This window comes from Saccostrea echinata, unplaced genomic scaffold (assembly GCF_033153115.1).
Source record: "Saccostrea echinata isolate AGI-Se365-2 ecotype Australia unplaced genomic scaffold, CSIRO_AGI_Sech_v1 ptg000060l, whole genome shotgun sequence".
Classification (NCBI taxonomy): domain Eukaryota; kingdom Metazoa; phylum Mollusca; class Bivalvia; order Ostreida; family Ostreidae; genus Saccostrea; species Saccostrea echinata.
Window position 1 is genome coordinate 4,144,213 of NW_026889809.1, and position 17,271 is coordinate 4,161,483.

General features: G+C 34.0%; 1 protein-coding gene across 8 annotated transcripts in view; it reads left to right on the plus strand.

The window, feature by feature from the left end:
- LOC133175039 (potassium voltage-gated channel subfamily B member 2-like) overlaps positions 1-17,271 on the plus strand; it is a 66,730-nt gene that overhangs the window by 12,880 nt on the left and 36,579 nt on the right. For 6 of the 8 annotated variants that reach the window (XM_061310138.1, XM_061310128.1, XM_061310126.1 and 3 more), the window contains exon 2: positions 3,568-3,609. The exons of 1 other annotated variant lie outside the window; for it this stretch is intronic. In XM_061310138.1, coding sequence (XP_061166122.1) covers positions 3,568-3,609 — 42 coding nt within the window. Of the gene's footprint in view, positions 1-3,567; positions 3,610-4,159; positions 4,323-17,271 lie in introns of those variants that run through there. One more of the 8 variants, XM_061310131.1, reaches the window with a different exon arrangement.

Consider the following 17,271-nt stretch of genomic DNA (forward strand, 5'->3'; position numbering starts at 1 on the left):
GTATCGAATGCTTGTTTGAAATCTATAAATGCACAAAACAATTTTCTTCTGCTGTTAATTAGTGTCTGCGATAAGAATTGTAATAATAAAATATTGTCCAAAGTAGAGTAACCTTTTCTGAACCCAGTCTGGCTTTCTTTAATGAGTGTGACATCTTCTGCATAATTCTCTAGCCGATTACTTAAGATTACCAACAAACCAACACATACCCCTAATCGGCCGTATTTCCGAGAATTCGGTATTTGGTGGTAATTTGCTTTATATAAATTATATTATTTTACAACGTATTCTTTAATATTTCTTAAAAACCCATTCCAATAAGCAAAAAAGAACAGATTACATTAATCACTGTTTATCAGAAAATAAGATTTTTACTGGGAATAAACGTTGTGTTGTGTGTGATGTTTTGGGCGAGTGAACATGGTACTGAATTTTAAGGAGTTGCCTATCCCGTTAGTATATAGGTTCCTGTCATCAGGCATGAATTACCCTTACCTGCTGAGTTCGTTTATATGATAAGCACGCTGATTTATATAAAAACTGCAATTATGTAGTATTTAGATAACATTTTAGAAATGTTGAATTAAACAATTAAAAAAAAAAACAAGATGTGTTTGTGAAACACTGATGCTCCCGTATGGGAACTTATAGCAAAGGTTAAACTTTCTCAAATGCAAGTCACAAGGATTACATAAGTGAAGTATGAAAGCCCTAGCACCAACGGTTCAATAGTTATGGCCAAGGTTAAAGTTTTCCAAAAGTAGGTCAAACTCCAAGGTCAGTGTTAAGGGTCAAAGTTGTTGGTATCCAGAGGAAGGTCTTGTCACAGGGATTACATATGTAAAGTATGAAAGCCCTAGCACCAACGGTTCAATAGTTATGACCAAGGTTAAAGTTTTTCAAAAGTAGGTCAAACTCCAAGGTCAAAGGTCAAAGTTGTTGGTATTCAAAGGAAGGTCTTGTCACAAGGATTACATATGTGAAGAATGAAAGCCCAGCTCCAATCGTTCAAAACTTATGGCCAATGTTTAAGTTTTTTTCAAAAGTAGGTCAAACTCCAAGGTCAAGGTCAAAGGGTCAAAGTTGTTGGTATCCAAAGGAAGGTCTTGTCACAAAGAATACACATGTGAAGTATGAAAGCCCTAGCACCAATTGTTCAAAAGTTATGGCCAAGGTTAAAGTTGGGTAAAATTTTACAAAACTGGGTCAAACTCCAAGGTCAAGGTCAAAAGGTAAAATATGGTGGTACCCAAAGAAAGGTCTTGTCACAAGGAATACACATGTGAAATACAAAAGCCATAGCTCCAACCAATCAAAAGTTATGGGCAATGTTAAAATTTTTGCGGACAAACAGACAAACAGACAGGCAGACAGACAGACGGACGGAGAGGGCAAAAACTATATACCTCCGAATCTTCGATACGGGGCAGTGGCGGATTTAAGGGGGGCGCACCCGGCGCGCGCCCCCCCTAAAATTGTCAAAGTTAGCGTAATTCATAGTTTCGTCGAGAAAATGTAAAAATTTCTATTTGGTAGACCTCATTTTTACCCTACAAAATCTCTAGAATCCAGACCCCCTGCCTACTTTTGGCGCCCCCTCTAACTTCAAATCCTGGATCCGCGCCTGCGGGGGTATAAAAAAGTTTATTTATCTTTTTATTATTTCATCCGTTTAAAATCATACTTAATCATTTCATTTCTGAAATGTTTTATTCATTTATTCTTCTATGTATATTAATTTTTTTTAAAAATTATTTTGTCATTGCAATTGGAATTATAAATTCTTTTAATTCTTCATTCATGCCCCCCCCCCCCCCAGTTTCTGAGTATAATATTTTGTTAGAGTAAATTTTCCTTAAGATGCCCCCCCCCCAACTTTTTGCTCCTGCACTGGCAAATCCCAGTATTTGGATAGTTAATAAGTGTCTTTTTTTTTGCTTGTCAGATTATTTTGGGAATTTCCCCCTACTTTTTTTTGGGGGGGGGTGTCAGATTTTGGGGGGGGAGTAAGCCCCCCCCCCCACACACTTTTGAAATCGTTGTTAAGGGCCTGACTCTTATGGCCAGGTGGCATAGTCCTATTTTTTTAACAATAAATGTGTTTTTGATGAACACAGAGGAAATAGTTAAATCGTGATTCGTTGATAAAATATTCCTGTAAACAGGTTATACAGCATCAGAAGCGTCTATTAACCAGTCCTTTCTAGCTTGCTGTCAATCTAGCTTCTTATTTCTTACAGTAGTAATCCACTTCTGTGTTTGTGTTCATAATTCAACACACAATATCTGCTAGTACCTTTTAACGTATTTGAATACAAAATATGATTCACAGAAACCTTAAACTAATTTTACATAATACAAGGTATGCAAATTTAACACCGTACTGTTATGCATTTACGAAGAAGATTTTTGTTGTACAACTCCATGTAAGAAAGAAGGAAAATGATTAGTAAAATGCATGTTAATCATCAAACATCTGAAAGATGACCTTCATGTAAATTTACATGCAAAAGTAATTTTGTGTTTTGGACAATGACATTAGTACATGATATTTTGAGGATTAAAAATATCAGCCTTCTGCTCTATCACACTATAGAGCACAAATCATTGGTGGATGTTGGTATTTTTCAGGGGTGGGGAGATCCAGTTTAAAAATAAAAACTTTGCTCCATCATTTTTTGACAAGCTACAAATAGGTGAATGGCGAACCATTTAAGTCTGAATCATAATATCTCACAAGGAAGATTATCTTTTTGTAAGACTTTTACAGGGTTGTGGGAGGAAGGTTTCCAAACTTATTTTAGTGCGCTTTACTCTTTACATTTGCTTAAAATGATTTTTTCTGATTCAGTCTATAATTTTGTTCAAATTAAAGCATTCTTCTTGTTCAGGGGTTTTTGGTTTTATGTGGAAGATACAACGTACAGCGTAAATTCTTCGTGAAAAAATTGATATAATCTGCATTACAGGTACTTGTGAATCGATCTAATCAAAAAGCTTCATTTGAACTTTTCATTCATCCGAAAAAATGTTTGATGAAATATCCAAACAACGACTGAACAAAGTAATACATGTATGTAGGACTAACAGGTGTTTAAAAAAATTCAAGAAACTAACGGATTACCGGGAGTAGAAATGCTACAAAACCTGTAACCTTAGTATGAACATTTAGGAAATGCATGAATACTTCATGCTAATGTAACAACTCGAAAATCTTACCAATTAGTAAGTTTTAATTCTGAATTCTAAAACTTTGATGTAACATTTATATTTACTGCAACTCAGAATGTCTACCTTGAATATCCAAAACTTAATTCTTTACAACGATACAAATTACTTACATACATGGTGTGCCCTATAGAAGGTCAAGGGTCATCGATGATTACTGAAATATAACACTTTATTGTCATTTGGCCTGTTTCGGTTTGTACATACATGTACGAATGCTTTTAATGAGAGTAGCGACAAGGGCAATATTATCAATACATTGTGGAGTATTATATTCCTTCTTTTTCTCTCTTACTCTTAAATACAATATTTACAATATGCGATTTTTTTTCTTTCTAGACGAATGACTTCTGTTCCATTGCCCTTCAGCAGTTCACATGCGTAAGTAGCTACTGTTGATAGTTGGTGGGGTATACCAATACAGTAAGAGAGACAACTCGTGTTTATGAGAGTATTCGATATACGTGTGAGTAGTATAAAGGAGAAGTTCGTGCGGTACTCCTTCAATCGATGAGGATTCATCGGTACAGATATTTACCCTAAGTACAATACATGCAGGACGATGTCATATCAATTAGACAGCACGTGGGGGAGGGAGATGTTCAGAAATCAGACAGCACATGGTGTGGGGGAGGTATCAAAAACGTGAAAACGGCTGTAGATTTTTTAACAAAAAGAGATAAAATTACGTAATTCTTCTTGGCACTTATTTCTATTTTTAAAGTGCTTTATTAATTCTTAACATCTTTTTCCAAAAGCCATAGATCGTCGATATAAAGAAACCAAAATTTTTCATTAAAATTAGTTAAATAATTGAAAGAAAAACTCCTCTCTCTCTCTCTCTCTCTCTCTCTCTCTCTCTCTCCACTGTGGAATGTTTGATCTTTGTAACTAGACGAGATCGTAACGGCTTATAGTTGGTGAGCTGTTATCACATGACGAGGGTTACTTTTATGGCGTTTCTTTTCCTTCTCTATCTCGAAATCTGACAAATTACGTTATGGTCAGGTAAGCCCTTGTATCGACGTAAAATGCCGGTCTTCTTTCCGCCTGCAGCCAGAGATGAAAAAGAAAAAGGTTCGATTTGCGTCGAGGTGAGTGTAAACATTCCTGATAATCCTCGAGTTGATGGGATAATTTATTTTAACTATTCTTTATTAATTAGTTTACTTATACATACGAACATCGTTACGCAGTTAGATGTAATATATATTAAAGACTGTGTCTTAATCAGACGCACGTACGTAGTTAGATGTCTAATGTTTTTCTTTAACATGTCGGATTTGTTATTGTCTAAGGATTTTACAGAAGAGAGAGTCTTGACTTTTTTATGCCTATACATGATTTTGTGAATTTTTTCAAATGTCTAAATAGCCATTTGTCACTCAATGATCTCCGTTTTAAAATGCACTTTGTTTTAATGATAACGTATTCCTGGAATATATACTTGGCAACCACAACAAACGTTACTTCTCCACCGATCTGCACCAGAACTGTTGTTTAGATTTTGTAGGAGCTGTGCTAATTAAGTTTACAGAATGGGATGATATATCTTTATCATTACCCCCTCTGTGAATTCTATACGGCATATCATCTCAAACTAGGATATCGCTCTCGTTCAGTGAGCTGCATAAGTAGACGAGGAATGATATATAGTCAGACCTGTCTTCAAAAATTTTGATAAAAGTGATGAAACCAGGAATCATGAACGACTGTTGTCGGTGATTTAATTAAATTTTATTTTCTGTAACCCCCCCCCCCCCCAACACCAAAAAGTAAACCTGATTTTCAAATAGGCTTAACCTGAAGGATCTACAATTGATACGGAAGCATATTTCTATAAAGTTGAAATGAAAACAATGCCATACAAAGAACGATTTTTTTCGCCACCTCCTTTTCAATATGATGTTTATTTTGAATACTGAGATTTTGTTTGGATAGTCTTTCTTGTATCAGCATTGGCCGATAGACATCGGGGCAAGACGGAATCGATTTTATAAGTAGAATATGATAAGCAGGCATTTTCATTTCAAACTCCGAAAGATTTTTTTTTTCATTTTTTTAAAACAAGATTTCTAGGAAATGTTGTACTGTGTCATCTTTGGAAGTTAAAGTGTAGGAAAAAAGTGACTGACATCCTGAAACATTTGGGAGTTTAGTTTATCGGAATGATGCATGTGAGTTGGCAATCGTGTCGTGGATATCAAAATAGACACTAATACTGGACATCGAAATAGACACTTATACTGGACATCGAAATAGATACTTATACTGCACATCAAAATAGTTACTTATACTGGACATCAAAATAGACGATTATACTGAACACAAAAATAGACGTTCATACTGAACACCAAAATAGACACTTATTCTGGACATCAAAATAGACATTTATACTAAGCACCAAAAAAAAAAACAAACAAACAAACAAACAAACAAACATATATATTGGACACAAAAATAAACATTTATACTGGACATCAAAATAGACACTTATACTGAACACCAAAATAAACATTTATACTGGACATCAAAATAGACACTTACACTGAACACCAAAACGGACACTATACTGGACATCAAAATAGGCTTTTATAATAGAGACTTATACTGAACACCAAAATAGACACTTGTACTGAACACTAAAATAGACATGTATACTGGATATCAAAATAGACACTTATATTAAACACCAAAATAGACACTTACACTGAACACCAAAATAAATATTTATACTGGAACATCAAAGTAGACACTTATACTGAGCACCAAAATAGACATTTCTACTGGAACTCAAAATAGACATTTATACTGGACATCAAAATAGACACTTACACTAAACACCAAAATAAAAATTAAACTGGACATCAAAATACAAACTTATTCTGAACACCGAAATAAACATTTACACTGGACATCAAAATAGACATTTATACTAAGCACCAATATATATATATACTGGACACAAAAATTAAACCTTTTTACTGGACGTATACTGATACAGTGTGTCAAATAAATTGAGTATTTAGTAAGATTCTAAATTTTTATTATGACCGGGGTATATTATATTTGGGCTAATAAGTCATGCAAAATGCCTATAGCTCCAAATATGTAAAAATCAAATTCAATTTGTGAAATATGAATTTAGAGATGATTGATTGTATGTTGTTTTACTTCCCGTTCGAGAATTTTTCACTCATATAGAGACGTCACCATATACCGGTGAAGGGCTTCAAATTTAGACCTTTACTCGGCACTCAGGGCCATTGAGCAGTGAGGGTTCTTTATCGTGCCTACCGTGACACGGGGCCTCGGTTTTTAGGTCTCATCCGAAGGACCCGCATTTTTCACTTCAAAGTGCCGAACGCCTGGCGAAGGAACAGTTTCTACCTATTTTTTATCGACTTAGGTCAGTCGCGGTCGTGATTCGAACACACGACCTTTCGATCACGGAGCGAGCGCTCTACCGACTGAGCTTATCGTGACGGTTAATTTAGAGATGAAGGATGAAATTAACACTTGCGATATTGTTGCAAAGTTTGGTGATTTACATAAAGAAAACATTAAGTGAAATATCTATAAAAAAAAGTGATATGATTTAGATTTAATTTTTTCACTTCTTTATTTGATGAACCATGGGCTTTTTTCTCAGCTTGTTTGGCCATCTCCTTTCTGATTTTGACCTTCCCTATCACTCTAAGCTTCATTTTTTTTTTCAAAAATATCTTAATTAAAATTCTTACAAAAATCCATACTGGTGAGGGCAATTCAACAATGTCTCAATTTTCTGGCCTTTGACTTTCCTTAAGACTTTGACCTTCCTTTGAACGTGCACTTGTTATCACCTTGAATTTTACTTTTCAAGTTTTTTTGTTAATCAATCAAATCAGATTTGTTACACTGATAGTGGTTTATCTAATTGAATTCCACAAAGATTACTTGATACACTTCCATATACAGCTAGATAACTGTGAGACATTTCAACCATACCTTCTTTCGATATATATAAATCTGCTACATATGAGACAATGAGCTTGAAACTGTGAGACTTCATTTAGCTTTTTTAGATAGGAAGAATGAAAAACAAAAGGTGACACCTACACTGAAGGTTTTAGTACTAAAGGTTTAAGTTCTGTAAAAAAATTTGAAAATTATTTCCTCTCTCATTATATTTTACCATTTTACCAGACCGAAGAAACAAGGTACAATACTGCTCATGTTACATTCAAATGTACGGTACCAACAAGCGGAGGTATTTCTAAGGACACGTTTCTAGTCTATTATGTATAAGTTTTGGCAATACGTTCCTATTCACTCCTATATTCAACATGTTTCAAATCATATAAAATTGTTGTTGACAATAATCTTTGACTTTAGAATCATATAACCGAATTATTTAACGAATGATGTGTATTCGAATGATTTGCTCATTTTTCAGATTTCTTCTTGCTTTTTTGTTTACAAAAAAGGTTCATAGTATTAATCATAGATATCAGGGAGAATCTGGTTTAGGCCTGGTTTAAATAGGTGAACTTCAGAGTGTCAGATTTTAATTTACCGCCGTATATATTGTTTCGTCAACGTCATTGTAAGGTAGCAGTTGTTTCTATTTTCATCTCGATTTCTACAAATAACTTGTAAAGAACATATTTTTGAAACAGATAAAAAATATCTGTTTCTAAAATAGAAACAAGAAAGCTATAATTTTACGCAGTTAACTTCAAACAGTCTATCAGAGTTTCCGATATATGTTGTTATTGGTTTTTATTAATGTGGCAATGAACGGTATAATAATTTATATTGTTACGTAGAGAAATTTTTTAAATGCTACAGAAAAAGAGTGCAAGTTCAATCTTGGATCCATATAAAGGAAGGAACCGTTATTTGTTAGGCTTTCAGCAAACGCGATGGAGAAAACGCAACCTTTGGTTTAAAAAATATCAATCGAAATTTGTTTGTGAGTGCTATTACCGTTGTGACTGAGTCTTATTTCTTGGATTCTAAAGACATGAAGTGTACATCTCAGATGTTTATTGCCAGTCTAGGTATTGAACAAATGTTCGGGCGTCTCCATACTGCCAAGTCTCTTCTGCTACAGGAGATGTTTTGTAAGACGCAACGTCTAATTTATTGATTGCAGGCATAGAACCAAGAAAAAAGCGGTATGTAGATTTTCATTTGGGTTTTAATACAGAAAAATCAATTTTCCTCCGTAAATAAGCGCTACCCTGGGATTAGGATGTCAATGGGCCCTCCTATGACCTTTTCAGATTTGTCTTTTGAGCCGAATAAATTCGGTCTCTTAGGAATTTGTTCGTCGATAAGATATCCAAGACTGATTCAGTAGTGCGTTTGTGTTCTTCAGAAAAGTCCTGTTATTTAATCCATTTAAGAATTTTTTCCCTAATATTACTAATAAGAAAGAGCTTTCGTTGATCTTTGCATGCGTGTAATTAAAAACCATACTAATGGAAAGCTTTTATTGCTGGAACAGTTTTCTCGTATCAGCTACATGTACATGTAATTATTACCGTTTTCTTGTATTGCTCTTAGTAAATAGATAGAATATAAGAAATGACGAGACTTGGCTACTTGGGATAGTAATGCCAATCTCTCGTCAGATGTTCTATGGCTTTGTTCTTGTGTAAAACAACGGCTACATACTAGGATATGGAAAATTATCTACTTAATGGGAATAATCAAATCTAGGCTGCCATCGGTTCTTCCCTTTAATCTTTTCTGTCACGGAATGTATATTGAATATGTCCAGAAAAAAATAACATGTCGGGGCCTTATATCAACGCATATTAGAGACCATCAGCACGGCACAAATCAATAGCGGGTGAATTCAGCTAAGCTTCCGTTACATGTCTGAGGAGTAATTAAATATGGAAGGATACAGTCCAAGAATGAAGTCAAATCACACAATTAGAATACAGACCTTGTATTTGATTTTTCTTGATGAGCTACATACTTTTCCAATCTGAGCTTAAAGCTATATCATGCAAGGAGAAAATAAAATCGTCGGGTGTCAAACTCTCTAATATAAAAATTAATTGAAAAAGACAATTATATCTTCCTTTTAAAGAACTTCATGTTACATTCCCAATATCATGATTCTCGACACGATTGAAAGCGTGGTCTTGATTTTGTACTTATCGTGGTGATCGTATCAAATCGTATCAGATCTTGAGTCAGTCATGGCAATTGTATTGATCGTAGAATTGTTTTGACATGTAAAAATGTATATAAAAAAAAAGAATTCTACGATTTACACGATTAATGTTTAATCGTGATCCTCGCATCGGATCGTATTGTCTCATAGCAAAGCACAACATATCGCATCTAATCGTAGTATCAATTCGTGATATCAGGTTGATATAAATTGCGATGTCCAATATTAACATAGAAATCTATTTGGAAACCTTGGTTCCTTATTAAAAGGAAGTCATCTTATTCAGACTTTTAAGTGTTTACTACCCGGTATATTCAAAAATATAATACCATCTACATATGCATTAAAAGGGCACTCCCATATATCTTTGATAGACCTAACCGAAAGAAGAAGGCACCGATCACCGTTTCTTTCGTTTTAATTACTTTAGTTACTCAAGAATTTATTTTTTTCATATCAATGATCAGATTTCAATTCTCACCAATGGAAATAATGTATTACATTGTCATTCATGGTTTCATATACGTGTACATGTATATCCGTGTATACCCGTCGTGGTCCAAACATAACTCTAATCGTGATCCAGATCGTGAAAGGCATTGCAACCACAATCGTATTCTATCGCATCATCGGGCATCGATACCTAATTAACGGACTGTAACATAAACGTATCTGAACGTATCAGATCTTGCCAAAACAGGAACCCTGATCATGATAATCGTATCAGATCGAAATCCGATCGTGGTTTTGATCGGGACAACCCTATCGGGACGTATGTGAACGCATCTTAACGGTGTCAGATGGTGTCACGGGAAACCTAACAACCATGATCGTATCGCGATATATAGTATAAGAACTTATCGAATCGCATCACCTCGTGTCAAAATCTGAAGTTCCAGAGCAGTTCTACGATCAGCTACGAATTTAAAGAAACATTTGAAAATACATACATGTATTTAAGATTTTTAATGTTTTGCTTTTATTAAAACTTATGATAACATTTCCTAGACCACCAGTTGTAAAGACACTCAGCGTGTATGTCGTCTAGGTCAGTAGGTAACCGCATACTAACTACTATAAGAGTGCAGTGTTACATCACTGGATTTGCAGAAGAATCAACAAATATTTGAAGATTTTTTTTCGGCTTTTGCTAAAAACTTTTAAAAGCTTTTTAAAATTATTATATGTACATGTCCGAATGTAACACCAATGTTGGTCATAAAAGTGAGTTCTCTTCTAGATTCGAATTTTTAAATGTATGGAATTTTTTAAATCAACCTCCAGTCCTCCATATTTTTTTGTCCCCGCTTTCGCGATGGGACATTAAATCTCATTCGTCTGTCAGTCTGTCTGTCACAAAAACTTTAACCTTGGTCATAACTTTTGAATGACAAGAGATAGGGCTTTCATATTTCACATGTAGATTACTTTAGACAAGACCTTTCCAAACATACTAGGAGTTTTGACTCCGTGACCTTGACCTTTAATTTTGGCCTACTTTTCAAAAAAAAAATTAACAAACTTCAACCTTGGTCACAACTTTTAAATGAGAAAAGATAGGGCTTTCATATTTCACATGTACATTAGCTGTGACAAGACCTTTCCAAACATACTATAATTTTTAACCCCGTGACCTTGAAGTTTGATTGATTGATTGATTGTATATTGTTTTACGTCCCATTCGAGAATTTTTCACTCATATAGAGACGTCACCATATACCGGTGAAGGGCTTCAAATTTTGACCTTTACTCGGCACTCAGGGCCATTGAGCAGTGAGGGATCTTTATCGTGCCAACGCCTGCCGTGACACGGGGCCTCGGTTTTTAAGGTCTCATCCGAAAGACCCGCAACTTTCACTCCAAAGTGCCGAGCGCATGGCGAAGGAACAGTTGCTACCTATTTTTTATCGACTTAGGTCTGTCGCGGCCGAGATTCGAACTCACGACCTCCCGATCACGGAGCCTTGAAGTTTGAGATAATTTTCAAAAATTTTAACAATGGTGATGATAGGGTGTTCCTATTTTACAAGTGCATTACCTGTCTCAAAAAAGTTTTCGAATCTGATGTGATATTTGACCCTGTGACCTTGGCCTTGAAGTTTGACCTAATTTTAAAAAAATTAACATTGGTGATAAATTTTGAGAATGATAGATGATATGGTGTTCATAATTGACAAGTAAATTACCTGTGACAGAATGTTTCCGAGTATGTTATGATATTCGACCCCTTGACCTTGAAGTTTGACCAAATTTTCACATTTTTTCATTGCTACTAATTTTTGAAGGAGTGAAGATAGGACATTCATATTTGACACGTATATTACTTGTGACAAGCATTTCCAAATGTACTATGATTTTAAATCTCAAAACTTTGAAGTTTTACTTAATTTTCAAAAAATTTAAAAATTGCTGAAAACTTTTGATAGAGAGAAGATAAGGAATTACATTTAACATGTTGTTTACCTGTTTCAAGACCTTTCCGAATGTACTCTGGTTTTTGACCTAGTGACCTTGACATTGAAGTCTAATCTAGTCTTTTTCAAATTAATTTTACATTGGTAATAACTTTTGAACGAGAGGAGATAGGGCTTTCATATTTTTACCCGTACATTACCTATGACAACACCTTTCAAAAAGATATATCATATTTTACTTCATGACCTTGAGCTAGAATTTTGACCTTTTAATCAAAATTTTAATTTTGGCCATAACTTTTGCTCCAGAAGAGATAAGGCTTTCATTTTTTTTTTCACATGTGCATTACTTGTGACAAGATCTTTTGGATTGTATTATGATATTTGACCTCATGACCTTGATCTTGAAGTTTGATGTAGTTTTGAGAAGCTATAACCTTTGCCATAACTGTTAATAATGCAATAATTTATGTCTTTTTATGTATGATGCACAGACAAGAAAGGAAACACAAATAGGACAGTTACAACATGCTATAAATAATTGCATTCTAACCACTAAGACACCGAAGCGGGGGACCATAATTCTATGAATTTGCTTGTTTTTTGCAGAAATAGAATTTAGAGATAGACACCCTAAACCCCTCAAACGTGTGTAAATACTTGTAAATGTTTAAATTGTAATGTACTTGTTGGGTCCTGCCAAAATTTGTTCCCCTATCTCCCAGACCTTGTAGGGAAAACCCCAAGGAGGTGTTCAACAGAGATGATTGCCTACTTATTTTGCAGTAAATATTCAACAGAGGTACAATATTGCCTACTTATCGTGCAGTAAGTTTAGGAAGTTTATTCCTCAGTGTCTTTTTTTTTTATCTTTTATGTACTTATAAAGATCCCACAAACGATCACTTTCTATAGCATTTATGATAAAATGACTACGATATAGAATGAATCCAAGTGATAACAGACTTCTCTCTAGTTTGATTATGTTTGGAAACTAAATATGACATCTGTACCGTATGGGAAATGTGGATCTATTTTCTGCTGCACAGTGTTTCATTTCATGGACACTGACTTGTAGATTCGTCATCGTCAATATCGTTATTAAAATCGAGACCTGTGAGGACTGATTGAGTCTGGTCGTATATCATTGTCAGGACTACTTTACTTTGTCTGTTGTATCGATCTCCAGATCTCCGTTACTGTCTATGTATAGCTAGGCCATTCATTGTAGCAGTATAAATGGCTGTGATCGATTCTCTCTGGTCGTTATTAATAATCATCCGATGAATTATGATGCTTGTCATAATCTGTAATTGTTATGGATGGCTTATTCAGCTAAAATTCTCCTTTCTGCTCCACGAAGAGTAGAGAATAACTTACCATGACATTAGTAAGTAGACATATTACTCTTGTCCAGTGTCATAAATATAGTACAACGTTGTTATCTTGTTTGTTGTCATTAGACTGAGTTGGTATTTAACGCTAGCTCCCACGTGGGCATTATAAGAGTCCGAGAATAAAACAGTTTTAGCAGAATTTTACTTCCGTATTGCTAAAGATATGCTTCTATTTGTGCTTTTTATAGAGATATCGTCTTAATTTTGCATACCTTGGACTAGGTTCCTTAAGTATTATTTGTAGTAAATTATCATTAATTTCAACGCGTGTCGACATATTTATTTGTAAATTAAAATTTGAAAATATTTACCATTAATGGCCTCGAATGTTTCTCGTACGCGACCCCGTTTTAACGAAGTGAAACTTGCCTGAGGACCACGTGACATTTGCTTTAATCTTATTTATACTTTACTGTATTTCTCTATAAGCAAAGTTGCCCTCATAGTCACACAGTGTTTCAATGCCATATATATGGGGTTTTTCTACAATATTTATGAAACTACAGAATAACTATTTTTGCCTCGCCGCTAGTTACACTACGAAGGAGAGTACATATAGAGGCAAACACGGTCTCATAACATCTAGTTTCGGTTGTTTTTCATGACGATCATATAAGTACATGTAATATCAGATTTATATAAAAATTTGAAATCTTAACTGTGGACAAAGAATTTTCCAATAAATCTTTTATATGGTACTGATTGTTAGTGCTGATTACAATATCATATCCTACAATTACTCCATATATACTTTCCTCGTCACCTTCTGGTTTAGTTAGCAATGTGATGGAGACGTGCAATGGAGACTATTTTGTTGCCCACAAGGATTAATTTTTAGTTGTTTCGACTTAAAGAGACATCACTTTACAATTTTTTTTAAATCTCCGATACAGAAGAGTTACATTTCTATCCCCCGCCATGAAAATGGCCGGGGCATATAGAGTTTGTCATGTCCTTCTTCCGTCCTTCTGTCCCGCTTTGCGTTTAGCTCAGTTCAAAGCTCAGTTTCAAAAAAAACTATTCAAGATATTTTTATCAAACTTCCTATGATGATAGATACTGATGTAAGCTATTCAACTGCATCATTTTTTGACCTTGACCTCACTTTTCTTAAATAAGTGTTAAGCTCAGTTTTAAAAAATCCATTCAAGATAGTGTAATCAAACTTCATATACTGATACACACTGATGTAAGCTATTCAACTGCATCAACATTTTTTGACCTTGACCTTTCCTTTGACCTTGACCTCACTTTCCTTAAATTAGTGTTTACCTCAGTTTTAAAGAAAGTATTCAAAATATTGTTATCAAACTTCTTATGCTGATACATACTGATGAGAGCTATCAACTGCTTCAACATTTTTTTACCTTGACTTTTCTTTGACCTTGACCTCACTTTTTTTTTAAATTAGTGATTAGTTCAGTTTTAAAGAAACCATTTAGGATTGTTTAATCAAACTTCATATGCTGATACATACTGAAGTAAGCTATTTAACTGCATCAACATATTTGAAATTGACCTTTTCTTTGACCTTGGCCTCACTTTTCTTAAATTTGTGTTTAGCTCAGTTTTTAAGAAACCATGCATGATATTTTTATCAAACTTCATATGCTAATACACATTGATGTAAGCTATTCAACTTCATCAACATTTTTTCCCTTTCCTTTTACCCTGACCTCACTTTTCTTAAATTAGATTTAGTTCAGTTTTAGATATACCATTCAAGATAATTTTTATCAAACTTAATATGCTGATACGTATAAGTGAGAGCTACTCACCTGCATCAAAAACTTTTGACCTTGTACTTTCCTGTGACCTTGACCTCACTTTTCTTTAATTTGCATTTTGCTCAGTTTAAAAAAAACATTCATGATATATTTTTTTTTATCAAACTTAATATGCATACATTCTCATTTGTAAGCTACTCAACTGCATCAACATTTTTTGATCTTCACCTTTCCTTTGACGTTGACCTCACTTTTCTTTAATTGGTGTTTAGCTCAGTTTTAAAGAAACCATTCAACATATTTTTATCAAACTTAATATGCTGATACATTATTAGTGAGAACTATTCAACTATATCAAAAATTTTTGACCTTGCACTTTCCTGTGACCTTGACCTCACTTTTTTAAAAATTGTATTTTGCTTAGTTTTAAAGAAACCATCCATGATATTTTTTTTATCAAACTTAATATGCTAATACATACTCATTTGTAAGCTATTCAACTGCATCAACATTTTTTGATCTTGATGAAGGACACATGGTCACATGACTTTGTTAAACTACGTCATAGTCTCCATTTATATAAGTGCAAAACGTGTAAAGCATCAGTTCTTGTATAAATTTTTGACAATTTTTTTTTCTTTAATTACCATCTTATATTAAAAAAAAGTTTAACATTCTTGTAAACATTAACAAATTATGAAAAAAGATTTATCCACTCCTCTGTTTCTTTAAACTGCACGTCCAACAAGTCGGTGACGTCATACACGGTCTGCTAGTACAGCAAGATCATATTTGGTGAATACAAGGGCGGTATTATTATATAAAAACAGATCATAATCGGTATATGATGAAGTATTTTGAGAAACGGGGAACACAAAAATTATTTTTGCATGGCTGATGACGGAAATCTTATGTAGGTATATCTTATTTCGCCTATTTAGCTTACGTGTGACGTCATAGTTGGTTTTTCCCCAAACATGACAAGTTTTTGTCCTGCTTATGTCGTCTTTAACGATGCCCTGTGCAATATTGAGGTCAGCTTCACCATTCGAATTTTTTTTTTACAGTTAATCAATAATTTGAAGGACTTGCATTTCAACGTAAATTTAAACTTGAAATATCGAATGATAGGATTTTTTGTAAATTACGTTTTTTGTTTAAGTTGTCTTAAAAAGTTCGTAATTTTCCATATCCAGATGCAGTGTGATAGATGAAACTTATCTTTTCGAATTTTAAACCCATTTCATACTCTGAAATATTTTATAAGATACATGTTCACTTACATATTTTTTATATATGCGCTAAAAATCCAAATATGGACAGAGTAATGAGCCCGGAAACATGTAGAATTAAAACTCCACTTAGATACTGTACTGTAGGGCACAATATTTGTCAATCAATATCTCTAAAATAAGGTAAGAAACCTAATGATATAACTGCTTTAAGATATGTGGGACATACTTAATACGAAATATACAAAATATAAAAAAAATTGAATGACAAGTATTTTTTCAGCTAAAGGTCCTTCTTCCCCTTAAATTATGTGGCTTCAAACATGAATTTGTTTAACTAAACGGATATCTCTTCTTTTCTGACATAGGCACCTATTTAAAGGGACCTGGACATTGTTGCATAGTTTGTAACTTTAAATTTCTAATTTTATTAAAAATAACTTAGTTTTATGAATTGCAACTTACACGAATACTCTTAGAATTCAATGACAACGACACCTGAGTTTGTAAACAGGGCACGAGCTCTGTTATTGTTTACGTTTTACCGAGTGCGTTCAATTTGTTCACTCTGCACACATCACTGAGCACGGACTGACAATACTGGTCAATTGGTTTTGCTTTCTCTCTACTTTCTGGATTATAGTTTTAATATTTTTCATTAATACACAACGAATTTTTTCTACATTTCTTAAGTATTAACCACTGCGCCACACGGATAACTTCTTAACTTCTCAATGTAAAAAAAAAAAAAAAAACCAACAACAAAAGCAATAATATTTTTACGATGAAAACGTTTCTGATAATTAAGCGACCGAAATGCTTGCAGACCAAGTAAATTAGTTTTCTTTGTTGACCAAAAAATTGCATCAATGGCAATGATAAGTGTCCTTATTAAACTAGTTTTCTACTACATGAGCGACCATGTTCAGTGTTTAGACTGACTCCATCCCCACCTTTGTATGGCCTATGCATTTGCTCTACAGACGAAATCTTTTACATCTAACATTCTGATCAATTCTGAGACCATGTAGAGTAAAGGATTTCGAAGAGACACACAACCATAGCCTTCAATAGCACAATGTTAAGTTTAATAATTGA